The sequence below is a fragment of the Corvus kubaryi genome, unplaced genomic scaffold, assembly GCF_017639235.1.
Source record: "Corvus kubaryi isolate FWS band 111438036 unplaced genomic scaffold, C.kubaryi_AGA036_p1.0 72, whole genome shotgun sequence".
Taxonomy (NCBI): Eukaryota; Metazoa; Chordata; class Aves; order Passeriformes; family Corvidae; genus Corvus; species Corvus kubaryi.
Genome location: NW_024582060.1, coordinates 5,017,296 through 5,038,628, shown reverse-complemented (window position 1 = coordinate 5,038,628; position 21,333 = coordinate 5,017,296). Strand labels below are relative to the sequence as shown.

The following is a 21,333-nucleotide window of genomic DNA, read 5'->3' as shown; positions in this document are numbered from 1 at the left end:
GTATCGCCGCTCGGGCGCGCTCCCCCGCCCACGGCCCGCGGCCGGCGCTGATTGGCGGAGAGGCGGCGCTCGCGGCGGGCCTCGCACGCCAGTGGCTGAGGGCGGGCGGCGGAAGGGGCGGGGCCGGCGCGCGCGGCACAGGTGGGAGCGGGGGCGCGGCGCGGGTGAGGGTGAGGGATAAGGGATAAAAGGCGCGGGAGCGCGGCTGGTACTAACCCTTGGGGTAGCTGTGGGAGCTATCAGTCGGAGCCGGGCCTGAGCCCGCCGCACGGGAGGACACAGCAGCGAGGCGCGGTGGCGTCCCCTGCCTGGCCCTGGTAGTCTCTATCCCTTCATCCGTCCCGCTCCGCCCTGCATCCACCGAGGAAGTGCCTCCCTTCCCTGCACTCCCTGAGCAGGTGCTTCTTTGCCTCCCCCAGCAGTCTCCTTCCCTTGCTCCATCCTGCATCGCCGAGCAGGGGCTTCCTTGCCTGCCGTCCGCAGCCTCCGTCCGTCCGTCCATCTATCCCCGCCCTGCAGCCCTACCGAGTAGGTGCTTCCGGCCTGAAAAGCACCGTGCCCGCGGCTGGCGTGTGGGTGAGGAGTGCGGAGGATATTCCAATGTATATGTTCACTATATATCTTCGTGTATGTGTTCCATATAATAGTCACACTATATGCGTATGAATATTCCCACACTGGAGTAGGTTGCCCAGGGATGTGGTGGAGTCACCATCCCTGGAGGGGATTAAGAGGCGTCTGGATCTGGCCCTGGGTGATGCTGAAGTGTTTTATTCACACATCATTTTTAATATATATTTCCTCCTCCATTTATAGGAGCGGGGAAGATCTTTGTTATGGTGGAATCAGCTGATAGTGAGGATCTGCTGAATTTATTCCCTTTCACCTTCCATTAGACTCTGCTTCTATCTATGTAATAAATAGTTCAAAATTCAATAACAGAGAGAAAACATCAAGTTTCTTGAGTTTGGTATTGTTAACGTATAATATGGCGAAGATTGTTGTTCAAAAAATGAGCCAATAAATAGAATTCTATGTTCATTTCACTGATGATCTATTCAAAATCAATCCCCCTTCTCTGAACCAAACCACATTTTCACTTCCTCCTAACAGGTCCTCTAGGTCTTATGGTGGCTCCCTTTCTAAGGGGCACAACATAATGTGTTCAAACTTCTGTAAAATGGTCTTTGAAGAGATCAAAAAAGATAATGGACACTTGGTGAGTGACTGGTCTACGTTAGAGCATTCTTCTTGCAGGAAATTTATGACTTGGTCAAAATTCACTTGGATTCATTTAGAAGCCTGGTGGGTTGTGGAATTGGTTGTGAGTTTGTGTTCATCCATTTTGCAGAAGGGAGAAAGCAGTTGTCATCTAGTGGAGCTTCTTTACATAAGCAAATTAAATTAACCAGTTCTTAAACTGTTACATTAACAGCTCTGGTAATGAAGAATCTCCTGCAGTAAATTTGTTCTAAGTTGAGAAGGTTGCCTTATAAAATATATTTTAAGATATATTTATTTCATTTTCTTTTTAGTGACAGTTGCTTGGTTAAATAAGATCTCCTAAGGATAACATTCTTTAATCTCTAAAGATGACAGCTGTTGCAGGTAATCCACAATTAATATTCCATATGTTCATTTTGCTGTTGTTTAACAGACACAATCACCTGATGTTACTTATTGTTATTTATATGAATTTATGGTATGTAGAAAAGAGTTTGTGAGGTCTGTGCTATTATACTTAAGATTTGAAGGAAAAAAATTCTTTTACTGGAAAACTTTTTATTTCTTAGGTAAAACTAACCCAAAATGCCCCATCCCTGGAAGTGTTCAAGGCCACTTTGGATGGGGCTCTGGGCAACCTGTTCTAGTGGCAGAGGGGTTGGAACAAGATGAGCTTTAAGGTCCCTTCCAACCCAAGCTATTGTATGATGAAAATCAAGTTTGTCAAGGAAATTACTTGGTTTTCAATATTTTGAAAATGTGCTTCGTATTTTAAGATATTTGTAACTCTTTTCTGCTGAGTAGCAGTGGGCATTTAGGAAGACAACTTGTCACCATTTTGTGCCACTTGAAATGAGGATATTTTTTCCATATCACACATTTTTGTTTCCATAACCATATTACCATATCTGCTCTGGTTGGACCAAAATCTCTTGGGTTTTCTGGGTGTGGGGGAGGAAGTAATTTCTTCTTATGCTTTTCTGACCCGGCTCTGAAATAGTGATACATGCTTGGCATGCAGGCGTATGTGTTAATTATTCTTTTAAACTCTGGGGATTGGCTTCTAGAACACAATCTGCAATTCACACACATGCCTATTGGGATGGAAAGAGGCAAATTCCTGCCAAAGATTCACGTGTGTAACCTAAGCTTTTGAGGAGTGTTTCCTTCATTTTTTTCACGTGAACGATGGCTTGTGTTTGTAAAAGCATTTTCTGCTATATCCAAACCTTGTTGTTCATCAGATCCTCTTGTTCTGTGCAGGAGGGAGATCTTGGTGCATGAAACATTAGCTTTTTGCTAATGGCCCTGTTTTCAGCTCCAGAAGAATTTGACTTGCTGAGGTTAATGTTGCTTCTCACATGTAAATAAATGCTTTCTATTAACAACTTGTTTGTGTTATGCTTACGTTGGGATTGGAGTACAATTAATATAATTAAAACTGGCATCAGCACATGACTAGTCTCTATTGTGCCGCCTTCTTGCTTTTCCTTGCAGTGCTAGAGGAGGTGCTGGTGTCCATTGAGAATGAGCTGCAAGCAGTGGAGATGCAGATACAGGAGCTTGTGGATAAGCAGCAGGAACTCCTTCAAAAGAAGATGAGAGTAAAGAATCTGATAAAACAGTCCTCAGGAGACTTGGAGGCAGGTGGAAGTAAAGACACTGAAACCTCAGCTGAGGAATGGAACAAAAAAGGTTTGCAGATTCAAATTCTAATATTTTAGCAGAAAGGTGATCTAATTCAGTAGAGGAAATTGCACTTTATACAGAGTTTTGTTTGGATAATGGTATTGTCCTATTCGATTTTCATCAGCTGGCTGACATGCCAAGGTAATGGGGTAATGTTTGTACTTGTCTCACTGGATATTCCTAAACGCTAATCTTGAGTTGTTCTGGGCAGAATTATCTGTTCTGTCAGAATGGCCTGTTATAACTACTTTAATTCTTTGCTTGTTGCAAAGTCATGATTTGATTTGCTCTTAGAATCCCAGAGTAAATTTTTATTACAATACTTGTATACTAAATACTTAAATTATATTGCAATACTTATCCTTGTTTGTGTAGTAAAACAAATTGCTCTGGATTTTGTCAGGATTTGAAACTGACAATTTTGCACTTAGAGTTGTTTCTTGCTGGTTTTGTGTTTCCTCTTGCTTGAGTGGGTAGGACATTGGTGGCATTTGTGATGGGTTATGTAGCCTCATTGTCTTACCAAATTAATGCGAATTAGATGGATGCCGACTGCCAAAAATAACCTAGAATACATTATTGTGGTAGAATTAGTGCCTCGTGGTGGTGTGAGGGCTGCTGTCTTTCAAGTTAAACATTAACTGAAGTCCTGGGTAGTTGGTGGTTCTTGGCCATGTTATGCCTTGCCAAATTTTACTCAGATATTTTTTTTTCTCCATTTTAATTTAATTTTCAATTTGGAAATGCCTATATCTATTGTATATATAAGCTTTTTTGTCTTTTTAAAAAATGAAATTAATGTTGTAGTTGAATCCATATTTATCTATGTGTTTGAGGAGTACTATGCAAATGTAAGAATACTGATACTTTATCATTGCAAATTATGCTATTGAAAAAATCACTTGGTTTGTGTAGTTCTATGCCTAATTCTGTCTTCCTGTGCTTTGAAAATTAGTATCTTTGCAATCAGATGCTGTGTATGTGTTGAACAAGAGCAGCAGCTAAATTTGTTCCCAGTAGAAAGCTCATGGAAGTTAGTGGGAGGCTTTTCTTGGTTTCAGAGAGCCTTGGATTTTGACTGTGCTCTTTGTAAATTTCTTTGCAATGTCACCTCAGGCCCCAGAGTTAATACTTGCATTGCATGTGGTGTAACCCGGAGCTCCCACGGTTTTTCTGCATTTTAATTTTAATAGTACCAAAAAGATGCATCAGGAAGCATAATTTAAGTTTTTACAGTATTTCATCTTTAAAAAATGCAGTCTTTAGCTCTTTATTGAAGAAAAGAAAAACCTATTATAAGCATGTTGGGGTGGTGATTTTGGGGAAGATTAAACAACTTTTCCGCCTCCTTTTTTTTTTGTTGTTTTTACAAATGCTTATTACTGATGGAATATATGGAAAAATTGTATCCCTACTCAATTATACTATTTGTAATTGCTGCATTTATATGAGGGAAGCATTTGAGTAACTCTTGTAGGGCTCAGTGTCTGGTTTTATTTATTTTCAGGGGGGTTTCTAATTTCTAGTTAATTTTGGACTAATGAGTTAACACGATCATTAGCACTCTGAAGTTCATCTGTTTTGAGTATTTCACATTAGTTCACATCCATGTGCAATGAGAGCTTTGGTCTGGAGGTGGATTGTGTTTACAATTTGAGTTTTCAAAGGTCCACCCTAGAAAATGGTGTATCCAGACTCAGGTTGTGTGGAGCTTTTTCTGTGCCATTATTGAATCTTTAAACACTTTTCCAGATCTAAAATTGTGTTGCTGCCAGATTTAGTTATTGAATATGTAAATTACTCCTCCTTCTTACATTTTAATTTGCTTATGAAATGTGTTTGTTGAGTTGTTTTTTTCCCTTAACAGATTTTCCATGGTATGAGAAGATAAAGACTGCACTGCAGAGCAAATTTAAACTCCAGAAGTTTAGATCCCTGCAACTTGAAACAGTAAATGCTGCAATGGCAGGAAAGGATATATTTCTTGTCATGCCTACGGGTGGTGGAAAGAGCCTTTGTTACCAGTTACCAGCTGTCTGTTCTGATGGTATGGAAGGGGGAAAAAAAAGGACATAATATAAAGAATTAGATTTATTTTCTCCCTTTTATAGTTATTTGGAGAATGAACATTATTTGGTGTGGTTTTTGTTTGGTTGATTTGGTTTTGTTAGGTTTTTTTAATAACTCATTCAATTGCACTGGAAGTTTACTTGTTTACAAAGGCCAAATTTACCACTACCTGTCACTGCTTAGTTCTATGGTAAATCAGCACCTCATGACACAGATATCCAACTTGTTTTGTTTTGTATATCTTTATACTCTGTCTGTTGCAGCTCAGTTGTTCGTGGTCTAGACCCTGTGGGGAGGTGCATGCCATGGGCCTTTAATAAGAATTATCCCTATGGGATCTGGCACTCACGTGCCAGCTATCTAGGAGGGGAATTTGCTGCTGTGTATGAAGCTTAAGCTTACATCTGGAAGTGTCTTCAGAGCAGGGCTGACACATCAGTAAAAAGAATTAGAGGAGATTTGTGACATCTGAACTGCTCAGTTTGCACAACGATTGGTTGTTACAGGTTTCACACTGGTGATATGTCCTTTGATATCTCTCATGGAAGATCAGCTCATGGTTTTGGAACAGCTTGGTATTTCTGCAGCTTTATTAAATGCCTCAAGCAGCAAGGTATGTTTAACTTCACGTGTTTTGTGGTGTATGTGCTGGTGTCTCCCCTCTGTGTAGTTACTTGTGAATGTTGAATGGATGAGAGATTTATCAGCTAATGCTGTTCTATCAACAGTATCTATCAACAGCCAGGAGGGTGCTGTGATATGGGCAAGGTGGTTAAGTATCTTGTGTTCATGTTTTACTGACAACAACACATGGGAACCAACACCTTCTGTGGAATAAATAGATTTCTTGGAGCTATTTAGAGGATGTGAAGTACCTTTGGCTGGTGTGTGTTGTACATTTTTACTCAGTTTCTAGACTTGAAGTAGGTGATTTTTGTCCACTACTACCATGTTGAGCAGTGCAGGCTTTTACATATAATTATTTCTCTCTTACTATAGGGTGGCGAGCTGTTTGATCCAGAGGCCAAGAAGCAACTTATTTCCCAGTCTCTTACTAGACAATTGCTTCTTTTACAGTTATTTCCTGACTAGCAGGAGGCCGTGATCAGTAACTTGCATGTGACAATGGATTCGATAAGTCAAATGTGCTTGTGCCAAACTTGAAGCCTGCTTTGATGCAGAGCACTCTGAAAACTCAGTAATAAAAACCACTGTTGTGTGCAAGGAGTTATTTTACACTTGCAGTATCACAGGCATGTTTGGTACATCATAGTTTATTGGGAAAATATTGATACCACACGATGGAGCAAAGACACATATTCAACATTTTGCTTCTTCAAAGTTCCATCACAGATTTTCTAAGTATTAAAATGACCATTTTATATATCGTGATCTTCTACAAAGGATTGTAGTGGTCAATACCGTGGAACAGTTTATCAGTCTCTGTTAATTACACCTTATGAATTGCTAATCACCTCTTAAGAACCTTAGCACTAGGCAACCTCAGTGTGTTGTCCCAGTTTGTTACCCCCTGCTCTCTCGTTTTGTTTTGAACAGGAACATGTGAAGTGGGTCCACACAGAAATGCTGAACAGGAATTCAAAACTGAAGCTCATTTATGTGACCCCTGAGAAGATTGCAAAGAGCAAAATGTTCATGTCCAAGCTGGAGAAGGCTTATCAGGCTGGGTGCCTGGCTCGCATCGCTGTGGATGAGGTGCATTGCTGCAGTCAGTGGGGCCATGACTTCAGGCCTGGTATGCTCCTCACAAATGCCTTTTGCATGGTTCTTCAGGCATCAGTGCATAATGACTTGGGCCTGAAATAAGGCCAGCTGCTTTCTTCATGTGTTAAGTAAATTCTTAATGTGTGACAAGTACCTGTGTTAGCTCAAGGACTTTAATTTGCAAATTGTCCAGGAGCTAAGTCCCTACCAGTGATGATTTCAACATAGATTTTGCTGTCAGTATTCTGAAAAACGCCTTATTCAGCTTACTTTAATTGGAGCTTTATAAAATCAAAGGTTTTAGCTGGCATCTTTAATATGGACAATAGTTACCTTTAATCTACTGCTACATGAAAGTGTCATTCTGTACACTACTCCCTGGCACCTACGGTGAAAGAGGTAGAGCATATTGTAAATTCATGAGGCATATTTTAATCATCTCTAAAGCAAGTGGAAACAAATGTCCTTTGCTTACAGGAAAAGAAGGTGTGCTTCAGTCTTTTTCCTCTCTTGGAGATTATAGAATATTGTTGGTTACTGTTTCTTTGTCTTTGAAAGAAAACCTGATTTGAAGCAATATTAATTGTAAAGTCACTCTTAGCGGTTTTGCTAGAAAGTGGCGCCTGAGCCAAGAGCCAGGCTAGTTCAACAGGCAGTGTGGAATTTGGATATGTACCTCTGGCTGCATTTCTGTTCTAAGGCAGCAGGTGATTGTCAGTACTGAGCCTTTAACATCTTTTATTATTACAGTCTGAGCTATGTATCCAAATTCCACATTGCTTGTTTATTAGAAAAGTTCAGTTTACTCAAAAGCCGTAAAAACACACCTACAAAATAACCTGAGTGTTGTTTAATACAGTGCCACACATATTTTTCTAACTTTTTAAAAATTTATATTTCCATATATTTTTGCCGTCTGAATTGTGGCTGATAATTGCAGCCTTACAGTACCTGGAGGGTGCCTAAGAGAAAACTGGGGAGGGCCTTTTTAGAAGAGCCTGGAGTGACAGGCCAAGGGGGAATAGCTTCAAACTGAGAGTACATTTAGACTGGATATTAGGAAGAAATCCTTTTCTGTGAGGTGGTGAGGCATGGGAACAGTTGCCCAGAGAAGTTATGGATGCCCCATCCCTGGAGGTGTTCAAGGCCAGGTTGGATGGGGCTGTGAGCAACCTGGTGTAGTGGAAGGGAAGGTGTCCCTGCCCATGGCAGGGGGGTTGGAACGAGATGGTCTTTAAGGTGTTTTCCAACCCAAATGATTCTGTGATTGCTTCTTTAAAATTCAATTAGAAGGCATCTCTTTTGACAAGTGCAATCTGCTTGTTACTTCCTTTGGATGTGTAAACTAGTTCTGTAGTAGTTTAGCAGTAATAACATTTATTGCAGTATTACCCCATTAAATACTATCTACATGAATGTCTTTTTAAGTTTGCATTTGTGGTATGAAAAATCTTTTTCTTTCCCCTTTTTGTTTTCTTGCTTAGACTACAAGTCTCTTGGCATCTTGAAAAGACAGTTTCCCAATACTCCCTTGATTGGATTGACAGCAACAGCTACCAATCACGTTTTAAAGGATGCTCAGAACATTTTGCATGTTCAGAAGTGCATTACCTTTACTGCTTCCTTCAACCGACCCAACCTTTACTATGAGGTAGGTCTTGTTACCTGTTTTTTTGGCTGCAGTGCTGTTGTGCTGTCTCTGGGAAGGAGAAAGGCAGGCGGCAGGTTCAGACTGCTTCAACCTGTTGGAAAATATGTCCCATGATGGCAAAAAGGTTGTGAATTATTGTGTTGTGCTGTATTTTCACTCTGGCCACAGGTTTGTTTATTGTTCTTTGTGGGGAAAGCTTGCAGGTTTGTTTTGGGGTTTATTTTTCTGTGGACTTTTGAGTTGTAATCTGATTGTTCATAAAGAGAATATAGTAATTTTTTTTAAATGGCAGAAGAGTTGTGTTTATTATACTGGAAAAAGTGAAAAAAGGTTTTTGGCAGACTGTTTGCCCACTTGAACTCTGACTTGTGCATAATATATTTTTGAGGTTCGGCATAAGCCTTCAAATAACGAAGATTTCATTGAGGACATAGTTAAGACCATTAATGGAAGATACAAAGGACTGTCAGGTAAAAAGTGTCAAAAAGACACATGTTATTTTTCATAACCTTCAGCATTACAAGGATATTGGGATGTTTTCAAGTGATCTTGAAGCATGTAGAGAAATTCTGCCTTTACCATACATTAAACATCCAGCATTAGAATAAATTAAATTTATAAGATCCATACCTTGAATAATTTCTCTCTTCGTTCATTGGTGTTTAAATGTCTTTACTGCTTACTCGTATCTTCTGAAGTATTGAACTAGAATGTTGATGTCTGTAGAACAATGTTTACATAGGTAAGAATAATAGGAAGTTTTAAGATTGGAAAAGCAAAGCTCAGAAAAGGTTGTCTCTGTGTTCTTAAATCACACATTATTTAGTATCTATGTGTCAGGATACTTGTTATCTTTAACATGTTTTTTCATATTTGATCATAAGGGTCATCTGTTACTCAGTGCCCAGAATGGGTGTTATGGGGTTAATTGTAGATAAAAGCAGAACTGTAAAGGTTGGACTTGTGTAATCAATAAATTATGTAGTGGAAATAAAGAGGAGAGACATCTTTCCAAGGCAGCAGAACCCAGGTTTCTGGAGCAGCAGTCTGTCCCTGTCTCTGCTTGGAGCTCTGTGGCTGTGAGGAGCAGCTCCCTGAGCACAAACTGTGCTAAGATGATCACAAATCACATGGCTTTGTGTATAATCCCTGATTTAGCCCAGCCTGGCTAATGACAAAAAGCAGATTTAACTGAAACCTCAGGTGAGATGCCATAGATGTCATAAGGAATAGCAGCACCTCTTTATAGTAGCTTTAATAAGCATTGTCCTCCTTGAGCATTAATAGGATACTTCCATGATTCTATGGATTGGCACCTGTATTTCCTCTTTAGCCATCAGGTCCAAGCTGATAATTGAAGTTTCCTTCATGAATACCAATACCATGGACTAAACAAGCTCAAAGACTGTATAGTGTTTTTAAATTATTTCTTTTATAAGCTAATAAAACTTTCACAATTGTTTTTTAAGTATTGGGGATTGTTTGGCCTTTTTAAGGCATTACAAGACCTCTTTCACTTTTGTGCAGGAATTGTGTACTGTTTTTCTCAGAAGGATTCTGAGCAAGTTACTGTGAGTTTGCAGAAACTGGGAATCAAGGCAGGGACTTACCATGCAAACATGGATGCTAAATATAAAACCAAAGTTCATAAAGGATGGGCAACAAATCAAATCCAGGTTAAGTAAATACTGTTCATGTACTTACGTCTCATTTAAACAAATTGTGGTTTGGTACCTTGATGATTTCTTAATCTTTTTCTTTTTTCCAGGTTGTAGTGGCAACAGTTGCTTTTGGCATGGGAATTGATAAACCTGATGTGAGGTTTGTAATCCATCACTCTATGAGCAAGTCCATGGAAAACTACTACCAAGAGAGTGGACGTGCAGGTATTCTAGGAAGTGGCTTTTGTGAAGTTGCCATTTACATCCATTAAACCAGTAAAACTGTCCTTCAGTTTTCCAGGCATTTGTGCAAAGTCTCCTGGCTTTGAGATAGTTTTCAAAGGGTAAAATGACACTGCCTCTGTAAAGAGGCTGTAAATATAAACTGCATTCATGACCTGGCCTCTACTGCAGTATAACAAAGAATGTCTGGGTACCTAGACCTCCACTCTGCATTTTTTTAATTACTTGATTTTTATCACGTCTGTGGCTTACCAGAATAAGATGACATGGATTTGACATACAATTTTTCATTTTTTTATTTTGTATAGTGACTGGGATGTATGATTTGCTCAGATTGTCTCTAGATGGTGTTTAATCACTGTATGAATTTCAGAAATACAAGTAGGATGGGGAGTCTGGAGCAGGGAATTTTAAGAATTGATCAATGTTCAGCAGCACTAAATGCCTGTTCTGGCCAATCTCCCCCTCCCCCCCCAAAAAACATTTTGTGGTGTTTTGGTTTTTTTGATCTTGTTCATTTCAGTACTTTTTTAAAGGCAGATTTGAGTCTATGTGGAGAAAAGCTTTTCAAGGAACTTGAGGGGCAATTGGTTGAGGTTTTAATTTTCTGTTCATTTTAATGCATTGCAGGTAGAGATGACCAAAAAGCTGACTGCATTTTGTATTACGGGTTCGGAGATATATTCAGAATCAGCTCAATGGTAGTGATGGAAAATGTTGGCCAAGAGAAGCTGTATGATATGGTATCTTATTGCCAAAATATGAACAAGTAAGTTACTGTGGTGGCTTGGTTGCTTAGTTTTTAAATAGGCCAACTTTGTTGGGGTTTTTAGAGGGCATTAAAAAAAAAAAAAAAAACCAAAACAAAAGAAAAAACAGGAAACAAAACCAAAATGAACCCATCACCAAACAAAACTACCCACAAAAACAGGAATGGGCTTGCCAGCTTCAGGATTCAATTCTGGAAGTGGTTATGTTGAGGTGAAATACCTGTCAACAAACACTGTTTGGATTTCAGTCGGAGGAAATACTGGAATGCTTTGGTTTTGACTCTAAGCTAGAGTGTTTAATGCTTCACCTGCTCCACTGAGCTGTCTGGAATACTTCATGGAAAACGGGTATACCTGTGCTGTGGACAACTGGTGCATCCAGTAAAGCCTTTGGTGGTCTCAGTGTAACAATGAGTTCATATTCTTACCATTTTTCATTCTCTTGAAATTGCAGATTATACTTTTCCGCTTCAACCAAACTGTTCCTACACCAGTGTTAAATCATTATTCCTATTGGCACAGCTGATAGGGAATACTGGTGTTGCAGTATTTGTTCTCTGATTTTTCCTGTGATAATTCTTCATGCTTGTTTTGAGATCTGAGCTGTCCCTAGGGACCTTTTTTGCCATTTTCATGACGTATAACAGAGGTGTTATAAATTCACTTGTGTTCTATAGCCTCCCTCTGCTCTCTGCTCTTTAGGTGTCGCCGGGTGCTCATAGCCCACCACTTTGATGAAGTGTGGGATTCTGCAAACTGCAACAGAATGTGTGATAACTGCTGTAGAGAGAATGGTAGGTAAAGGACAGAGAACATAGGAAAAGTTGATTTAAAGAAACACCTTGTGTAGAAAAACTATAAGCAAATTTTGGGATCTGTGCTTGTATTACTGACTGTTTTCAAGGTGCAGATTTGTTATGGACATCAGTTTTTGGTGGCCTGCTGTTGCCAAGTTCAGGGTGTTTAGCAGGATACTTCCTTGTTTGGCTTTTTGCCTGAGGTTGGACACTTTGGTATTTTTCAGGCTCAGCTGTTCACCTGTTCCCAAAAGAAAAGGTGGGGCAAGGGGGAGATTGGCTTACCTGTTTTAAAAGGATTCTGGTTGTGTCAGGTTTTGTTTCAGGATTTTTTTGGGTGTGAAAGCTTTATTGAGAAGGAGCCCCTGCATGTCATACTGTCACACTCAGGCTCTGAGGAAGGTACAGTTTGCACGGCCTCTCACAACTTGCCTGGAAAAATCCCTGAGGATTTCAGGGCTGCACGCTCATGAGATGTTCCTGTGTCAGGACTGCACATGACAGGTGTGCAGAACAACTGAGCACTCTAATTCAAGGTTTTGCTTGTGATTTCAGAAAGCTGAAAGACTCAGAAGATGAACAAAGCATCTGTTGTTGCACTTAAAAAGTGAGTGCTGTGACTTGAACATGGGAAACCCCATGGAAAGCAAGAAAGCTCTGAAAGAGCTGAGAGAAAGTTGGTCTTGGGCATCTCTAAAGGTTGCACAAAATCACCTTAAATCTTACTGAGGACCAACTAGGTGAATTCTTGTAATATGTGGAAAATACTGTCTCCTCATAACACATATCTGTTGCAAAAAGCATTTGGATAATACAGTGATCAACACTTGAAAAAACTTAGGAACAATTCTGTATTCAAAGCTGTTCTCATAACGACTTTATTTCCCCCTATGTTTCTGGGGTGTAAAGCAGACAAACCAAAATTTAACTTTTTTTCATTATACAGTTTTATTGTATAATAAAAGTCTTTTGCAAAATCTTGCAAGTAACAATGTCTTGTTATCTCCTAATTAGAAATGGGGCTTAGCTGAAATGTACTCTGGGATCAGAGTTTGGGAAGAGTATGGAGCTGGCTTGTCCCCAAGGCTTGCAGGAGCCCTGTGATGAAATGAAGTTGAAATATATCCTGTTTACTTCTTCACCTCTAGGGCCTTTTGATAGTTAAGCAAGCTCTAAGGAAACTTAGCAGTAGTACTTGTTTTACAGTACTTAATCCTTAGTGTCAGTCAGTTGAGGTAATTCCGTGCCATGATCTGATCATTATGTACTACGTTGATGAGTTGGTGCTCAGAATTGTTATTGATCATGAAGCTAATTATTATAATGTAATTATTGCTTTTTATGTCTGTCTCATTTTGTCCATATCTGTCTTGAGAGAAGAAATGTCTCACAGTCTTCACCTCTTCTGTGCTCTCTAATCTTTTCATAATAAACACTGTGGGTGAGGAAAAGGAATCCAGTTCTAGAGTAACATAGTAGCTACATTGCAAATTTTATGCTTTGAAATAATTTCTGGTTTGTAACATTAAATACAAGTATAAATGTTTGTCAGATGGGAGTTTCAATAATGGAGAAAAATATGTGAGTATACATATATCCTGATTTGACAGAAGAAAAGTTACCACTTTATTTGTTAAGTTAGTATAAAAGCAAAACAAAAAAAGTATTGCTATTATACAGCACAAAGATATGTATTAATAGCTATATATAACTACAAAGAACTTTCTATTTAGTTCCTTTACTTTTACTTGCAGCTTGTGAGAAGATGGATGTAACAGGATACTGCAGGGATCTAATCAAGATCATTGAGCAAGCTGACAGCATGAGTGAGAAGCTCACCCCACTGAAATTAATTGATGCCTGGTCTGGGAAAGGTGTGTCCAAATTCAGGGTGCCTGAAGTTACTCCACCCAAGCACCCTCGAGAGGAGCTGGAGAGAATTATTGCCCATTTATTGCTGCAGCAGTATCTGAAGTATGTAAGACAACTATTTTGTTTTCTTTGTTTTGGTTTTTTAACATTCAGTAGTCATTTTTCTTTGCTCTCTTGTAACTTCTGTATAATACTAATGGATACATTCTGTATTCTTGTTTTTATTTCAGATGCATTTAATGTATTCTTAAAAATGCTCCAAATATTGCTCTATTTCTATTTCAAAAGTTGGAGGAACATTTGACATGCTGCATCTTGTGCAATTTTAAAAAGCTAGGGTCTTCTATATTCAGATAGAACGTTTAAATCTGCAGCAGGATTCATTTTGGAGAAGCCTGCAGTTTATACAGATCTCACTCACATTCCATGCATAAGGAAGGCAAAAGCCCATATGATGTCTAAGTCAGGAAAGACTGGCTAATGTGTAAAATGCTACTCAGAAATTTTAAGAAAGTATAGTAAAATAACAGTGCTGCCTCTGTAAGCTGTCTGTGTGCTATGTGTTTTGTCTTCTCATACAATTTTATAAATTCAAGAATATCTACAAATGACCTAATCCCTTTATTTTGTCTTAATTTTTCTTTGCATCTCTCCATACAGCTGACTTTTTTTTTTATATTACTAAGAGGGTGAGCAGATGACTTATTACATCTTTTTTCCTTTTCCTCCACGTGTTTCAAGAGATTGACCAAGTGCATGTCTGAGTGTTTTTGTGTGTTTAAAGGTCCACAAACTGAATTGTAATAAGTGTTGGCCAGAGTAGCTCTAAATCAACCGAGTGCCTGCTTGGATAGGTAAAGCAGAATGAAGCTGCTGTTTGGAACATCCATCAGAATGGATTATGTGAAGGGTTATGTGTCCCTTTCAATATGGGAAGAGTTGTTGAGATCAAAGCAGGCTGCCCAGGGAAGTGGTGAAGTCACCATCCCTGGGAGTGTTCACAAAACATGTGGATATGGCACCTGAGGACATGTTTAGTGGCGGTGCTGGCTTGATGGTTGGACTTGATCTTGGAGGTCTTTTCTAACCTTAATGATTCTATGATTTTTTTCCCCCTGCATAGTCTGGCCTCTGTCTCCAGCCTTCCCTTGTAACACTGATTTAATTCATGCAGGGAGGATTTCAGCTTCACAGCCTTTGCTACAATATCCTACCTGAAGGTGGGACCGAAAGCCCGGCTGCTGAAAAATGATGGACACGTGATCACCATAGAAGGGATAACAAACGGGAAAAGTGTTTTCAAGGTATTTAGATCTGTACTGGTTTGCTATATAGATATCTTCTCCATTAGAGCTTAATTTAATTATTTGGTATCTGCTCAAAATATGTTTTGTAGTAATGCAGTCAACCTCATAAATATCTTCTCTCTTACGTGGGAACATGGAAAAAGAAGGAAAACAATGTTAGAATTTTAATTGAAGTCTTTATATCTTACAGGTCAAACCATCCCAATCTTCAAATTTGAAAGGAAGCAGAGAAAATGCCCAGACTGTATCAAAGACTGTCCAAGATTCAGTGGTGAAGAAATCACAGGAACATAAACGGCCCAGCTGTGGTCCTAACTTAAAAGCAAAGAAGCCTAAGCTTCAGGCAGGTGGAAATGACCAACCAGTAGTTATTGACTGAGTGTCACAGACTACAATTTAGGATCTAATCATGGTTGCTGCTCCATGGACAATGCAGTGTGTAAGTTCAGTTTGTGCTTTAGTAATGGTATTTTTATTTAATAAACACTGAACAGGGAACAAATATTCTTAAAAACTGTCAAATCTAGAAGGAGGCTAGTAGTAAAGGAAAAAGTGTTTCCTATCAAAATAATTGGTGCATATCTTAGGATACATCAATGATTACAAAACCTGTATTAAACCATGTTGCTTTTTTAACTCTTTTGGAAGTGTACTATATAGTAACACTATGGCAGGATCATGCCATCTGGGACGGACTTTCAGAGGTTTCCAGACTTCCTTCCTGTGGGAGTCTCCACCCACTACTCCCGTGAGAGTCATCTTGAAGTTTCCCTCCTTTGCAGCACAGGACTGTGGTGGTCCTTAGCTCTGCAGTGTGTCTGGAGACCCTGTCACCTCCTGTTCCTTCTGCCTGCTGTGCAGGTGACTCTCCTCCTTCACCAGTGACTCCACTGCAGCCACAGCACAGCTTCCCCAGGGCGGCTGCTGTCACCAGTCCCAGGGAGTGACATCGGACAGCCAGAGACTGGGATGCTGCTGCATCCTTCCTCTGGAGCCCTGGCTGGGTCAAAGCTGCTGCTCTGCCAGGGCTGGTTGGCCCAGCCCATGTGGGCATTGCCACCTCTGCAGTTCTGAGCAAGGACATGTGTCCCTACACCCACTGTGGTATATTTGAGTGAAATACTGTATTTATGAGTGAAATATTATGTGTATTTGTCCCTTTGAAATGTCTGTTGCTTTTAGAATTAGATTTCTCTAGCTTGTTATTCAGATAGAAATTTATAACTTCCGTGCTTTGCAAAAGTACCTAAATTTAGGTTTAAACACAAGACAACCTGCCAGCCTGGGAAAAACTCAACAGCTACTGCTGCTTGCAAGCATTCTCAGGCACACATGCTGAGTGCTATATTCAATTTTATTTACTTACTTTTAACATCTTTGCAGCCAAAGATCAAAAAGGCAAGTTCAGTTTCACTAACAAACACAAGTTCTGGGTGGTTGCATTTTGGTTCTTCTCCCTTCCTCCCCCAACACTTACGTGTATAACAAATATAAAACAAGTATCATTAAGAACACGCTCTTCATCTTTATTTTTCTGATAAAATTGTGACAGTGACTAAAGCCTATAGTCTTTCACCCATCCTTGAGCTAAAGACCTTTGCCAAAAATTGAATTAATTTAGTTAAAAACAGTCATTCTCAAAAAAATGTAAGTGATTTGTCTGGGAGAAGTCTCAATCTGTACTGCCAACTCTGCATTGAGTGGAGTACAATAAATTCTTCCCAATTTGACCCTAAATAAATAGCAACTCCCATGTAGCAATGGTAGAACAAAATCAAAGCCAGGATGAAACAGCTGCTGTCCAAGGCTGGCACTGTGCAAAATAGTGCAGCTCTACCCCAACACCTGGACAGCTGAAGGGACAAGCAGTTAAAAAGCTGCTCTCAACTGCCATCTCATCCTGGCTTTCATTGTGCAAAGCTTGTGTTCTGTACTTAACTGAGTAGAAAATACATTTATTTCAGAAGTAAACTTATGGGGGGGGAAAAAAAGGCATAAGGCCTTATATTTGCAACCCACATTCCAGGTACTAAGACCTCTGAGCACCCTCTGCCCTAAAACTTCTCTGTTCATCTGAGCCAGCTCAACAGAGATTAGCTGGTACCTGTGTCAGTATTTTGGCAAGATCAACCCAAAATCTTTACAGAGAATTGCATTTATCCCTCATTTCTGGTAATCCTGAGAAAACAGTTTTCTAAGATGTATTACTTGGTATCTTTCAAAATGGGAATGGGGTATTGTTCAATCAAAATAATCTTCTATATCAATATCTGGATTTAGAAGATCTTCACCATAGGCTGAAAGATCCATTTGATTTAAAATTAAGTTTTCAAAGGTTTCTTCCAAGTCCGTTTCACCAATCAGCACAGCTCCCATCATTCGGCCATTCTGCATCACCACTTTCACATACTCGTGTCCCTTGGTACATCTCAGCATCAGCTCATGGTCTGAGCCTAAGCCCTGGGCATTGTACTTTCCCAAAACCACCACCTAACAGAAGGAAAAGGGAAAAGAAAAAGCTCTCATAAGAGCATTGCAGTGGCTTTTAGCATTTCTGTTGCTAACACTTCTAGGCCTCAAAAGTGATGCAAACAGGGAAATACTTGTCTCTAGGGTCCCTCCCCCACCACTGGCTTGCAAACACACAGCGGACTCAAAAATCTTCCCCTTGAAATACCATACACATTAGTACAAAAGGAGAAAATCTAAGATGGGATTAATTATATAAAGAAACGTGTTTTGTCAATATTAAAGCATCTGCTCAGTCTCAGCAAGTGAAGATAAGCAAGCAGTGTATGTTACTCAGTGGTTTACAACACTCAGACTGTACTGACCTTGTAATTGAAAAATTTTGTAATGTGAGCAAATAGTTCAAAGCTGAAATCCATATCAATAGATTCCCCTAACGCATCTGCTGCCATGCACTTCGCTGCATACCATCCCATCTGCCGAGCTTGGGTCCACAGCCTCATCTGAAGGAGATTGGAAAGATTTAAGTCACAAGACCATCACTGTGCCACAACCACACTCGCTGCTCTCCTCAGTGCAGACTCTGTGGTTTTAATACTCAGAAGGGCTGGCCAGCTCAGTTTCCAGCCACCTCCATAAAACTCTGTCGTCAACACACTGAGGATTAGCCACTTGCTTAACCCTTCACTCCTCGGTGTGTGCACTGATGTGTGATTCCCTGTGGATCACACGCATCCGAGGATGTACCTGGTGCCACACAGGGCTCGGCTCCCACGCCGCCGTGCAGATGTCTCCAGCTGCGTACACATCTGGCAGCGACGTGTGCATGTGCTTGTCTACCTTCAGTCCTCCATCTTCACCCACAGCAAACTGGTTTGCACACATCAGCAATAAAACAAGTCATCAACTCATTCAACTTCCTCTGCCTTAAGCAATCATCTGTTACGTTACTATTTAACATGAGACCATCCTGAGTGGCAAGACCTCCATGGAAAGTACAAAGCATTATTGTTACTATTTCTAGACCACAGCACAGGTTTTTGAAGGACTGTTACTGATACCTAGGTCGGGAAGTAACAGGGCTTGCCAAATTCCAAATCACACTGTGAGTTACAGGGACACCCAGTCTAAAGAGATCACTTTGTATTTTTGCCAAGCAAGAAAATACCATTGCAGAAACTTAATTCCTGATCTAAGATTATAGCATAGGCCTGGAAATATCTCATGGCTCAACATCAGATCTATGTTTTCATCATTTGCTTTAACCAGAGCACAGACTTTTACTTCCTAATGAGATGGCACCACTAAATCCCAAACACCCTAACATCCTGGTTTTGTCTGGGATCATTTTTTAGTAGTAGCCTGTATGGGGCTATTTGTTGGATTTGTGATGAAAACAATATTAATAACCCAGGTGTTAATAACCCAGGGATGTTTTAGTTGTTGCTGAGCAGACACTGAACACAGAAACGGAATGATCTTGAGGCCTGGAAATTCATGCTGCATTTAAGAACTCCGGGATCCCCGTCTGTGTTAGGGTGCTGACTCAGGGTGACTTCCCTCAATAAACACAAGCACCCTGACAGCTCAGTGTCCCACATCAAAAATATTGGAAATAGTTGCTTCCTTTCCAGGAGCAAATGTCATGATTTAAAAGGTAAGAATATGGTACAGCATTAACACGAAAATTATTCTACATTTTTGCCACATTAGCCAATTATACAGATGCTCTTCTCTCTTTGCATAGGCTTAATTTAACAGTTTATACTGCATATATATGGTGTATATACACCTGGGGAACAACATCGTAAACCAAGACCACAAATCAAATACATCTGTATCACGTTGGATGTCTCAGTATCAACACAACCTGCCTTATTTTGAGTTGCTGCACAATATTTACTCTTTAGCAATCCATGTTTCATGTTGAAACAGAAACATAAACCAGCTGAAAAAGTTTTTTCACCTTACTTGAAAAGCTCCAAAAGAAATCAGTATACTTACGTTATTGCCATCAAGAAACAGCTCAACATTAGGCACAACTCCAGTTGCACTGACAATGAAATTGCATCCATAAATTTTTCCATTAGTTAATTCTACATATACAGGCCACAACACTGAAAAAGGGGAAAATTTTGCCCTTAGAATGTAACCAACAAATTATTTTATTAATTATGTCTTATGATAAGATATAAAAGAAAAAAACCCACAAAACCTTTGAAGTAACTGAATAGGTAAAGAAAGATTAAAATTTTAAAAGAAAAAGGAAAAAATTATCAGAGGTTACCTATAACATTCCTTACCATTGCTCAGAACTAGAGAAAAAAAATTATTTTGGATGTCCAACTCCTACTAATAACTTTTTTCAGAATTTTCCTCAATTAAAGTCCTCATTTGTAGGGGGAAAATACTGTATCCTGAGGGGTGTTCTCTCAAGTATGCAATTGCCAAATATTCTTTTGCGTAGAAATTTACAGATGCACAGGAAGTGCCTCAAAAGCAAAAAGAACGTCACAGATTTGACTTATGTTGAAAGTGACTGATTACTAAAATAGTATTTTAAATATTCATTTTAATTAGGTGGAAATTATAGGCATAATTAAAATGAAAAAGGGGTATTTTCCTCTACTTTGAAGGCTTACTTCAGTTTTGATATAAAATGTTGGTGGTTTTTTTCTCCTGTTTTAACTTCACTATTAAAATATTATTTTAATGGATTGTGTTAAGGATGGAATATTCTGCATACAGGATTTTGGTTACTTTGTGGAAAAAAGGGTCTGACCCGTAAGATTTTGTAATTTAATTGTAGCCCATAAATTTAATTACTGTGAACTGCTAGACCTCAATTTATAGAGATAAAAGATTTATTTTTCAAATCTGTATTTGCTTTAAAACAGCAAACAAGGTCAAACATGCTCCAGCACAGATTTATCTTCAACATCTTATCGGCACTGGCACTCACCCTCATCTGGTTCTACATCTTTTTCTCCTTTAGGAAAAGTCAAGGAAGTCTGCTGCAGCTGGATAAATTCTTGCTGTAAGTGTATTTTCTTTACTTCACACAGTATTTCAATATGTACTTTATGAGAAAACTAAAGAAAGATTGACAAAATTATGATGATTAGCAATCACAAGATTGTTAATGGCAAGTATTATCTTCACCTAAATTGACATTACTAAACTGGAAAACCCCCCAGCATATATCCCAGCCCACTAACTGAATTCCCACACTTTTTCCTCTTTTGGCACAGATCTTGCCATAGCCAATGGCAATTTACCTGCTTTTTCAGCATGTATCTGATGTTCCTTGAAAGTCTGTAACAATTAGATTTTTCTGGCATGCCAGAAAATGTATTCAAGTTCCCCTGAGCTTACAGGAAGCGAGTTCAAAACTTAACAGAATAAAGTAAACTATCTTTTCTGTCTTTCAGGATTGCAAGTCCTTTGTTTTTCTATCATGAATGAAATTCTGATAACAATAATAAGTTTTTGTTCTAAAGACTGTAAAAAGAAAAAATATTCTGTACATCAACCCACATTTCAACCATATTCCGAGCTCAAACCAGAAGTTGGAAAGTTACCTGTTTCTCTAAATTATTTTGTGAATTTGGGCCTTGTTTTATTCTCCACGACACAAATACAGTTCCACCACCTTCAGCAGACAAATCACCGCTGATTAAGCTGCAAAATATCCTAACCATCCTTTAGCTGGTCTACAACTGATCAGCCCTGCATTTTTTAAATGTGAAACAGATGCAAACATCTAACAGCTAAGGAATTCATAAATGAAGAAAAAAATTATATGTGAGGATTTCTGCTTTATTGCAAACAGGAAACTCTACACAATGCTCATGC

At 39.3% G+C, this 21,333-nt stretch overlaps 2 protein-coding genes across 10 annotated transcripts in view; one reads left to right on the top strand and one right to left on the bottom strand.

Moving 5' to 3' along the window:
- Window positions 1–107: 107 nt before the first annotated feature.
- On the top strand, window positions 108–20,593 carry RECQL (RecQ like helicase). 9 transcript variants are annotated; one of them, XR_006019956.1, is made up of 16 exons: window positions 172–1,219; window positions 1,536–1,608; window positions 2,722–2,919; window positions 4,781–4,960; window positions 5,490–5,596; window positions 6,541–6,739; window positions 8,193–8,359; window positions 8,748–8,829; window positions 9,887–10,035; window positions 10,128–10,245; window positions 10,894–11,032; window positions 11,736–11,827; window positions 13,585–13,804; window positions 14,877–15,006; window positions 15,200–15,448; window positions 20,474–20,593. XR_006019956.1 is itself a non-coding variant. In XM_042050166.1 (16 exons), the coding sequence occupies exons 3-16, from the start codon at window positions 1,593–1,595 to the stop codon at window positions 15,386–15,388; spliced, it is 1,986 nt and encodes a 661-aa protein (XP_041906100.1). In that variant the 5' UTR covers window positions 173–398; window positions 1,114–1,219; window positions 1,536–1,592; the 3' UTR covers window positions 15,389–15,645. The 9 variants fall into 9 exon arrangements, 7 of the variants coding, with proteins under 7 accessions (XP_041906095.1, XP_041906100.1, XP_041906097.1 ...); XR_006019955.1 differs by having other exon boundaries at window positions 20,376–20,593; XM_042050166.1 differs by lacking the exon at window positions 20,474–20,593 and having other exon boundaries at window positions 173–398; window positions 1,114–1,219; window positions 15,200–15,645.
- The window catches only part of PYROXD1 (pyridine nucleotide-disulphide oxidoreductase domain 1), an 11,981-nt gene continuing 6,993 nt past the window's right edge, over window positions 16,346–21,333 (bottom strand). Inside the window, exons 8-12 of the mRNA XM_042050169.1 lie at window positions 20,441–20,570; window positions 19,483–19,595; window positions 18,226–18,348; window positions 17,844–17,981; window positions 16,346–17,499 (exon numbers count right to left, since the gene is read on the bottom strand). Of these exons, the coding sequence (XP_041906103.1) occupies window positions 17,251–17,499; window positions 17,844–17,981; window positions 18,226–18,348; window positions 19,483–19,595; window positions 20,441–20,570 (753 nt within the window). The 3' untranslated portion in view covers window positions 16,346–17,250. The remainder of the gene's footprint in view (window positions 17,500–17,843; window positions 17,982–18,225; window positions 18,349–19,482; window positions 19,596–20,440; window positions 20,571–21,333) is intronic.

What these genes read in the sequence shown, in the direction of transcription:
- RECQL (XM_042050161.1), top strand. An exon ending in TTGCTGCAGCAGTATCTGAA is followed by an intron (nt 13,805 to 14,876) that starts GTATGTAAGACA and finishes TAATTCATGCAG; the next exon opens with GGAGGATTTCAGCTTCACAG. An exon ending in ACGGGAAAAGTGTTTTCAAG is followed by an intron (nt 15,007 to 15,199) that starts GTATTTAGATCT and finishes TATATCTTACAG; the next exon opens with GTCAAACCATCCCAATCTTC.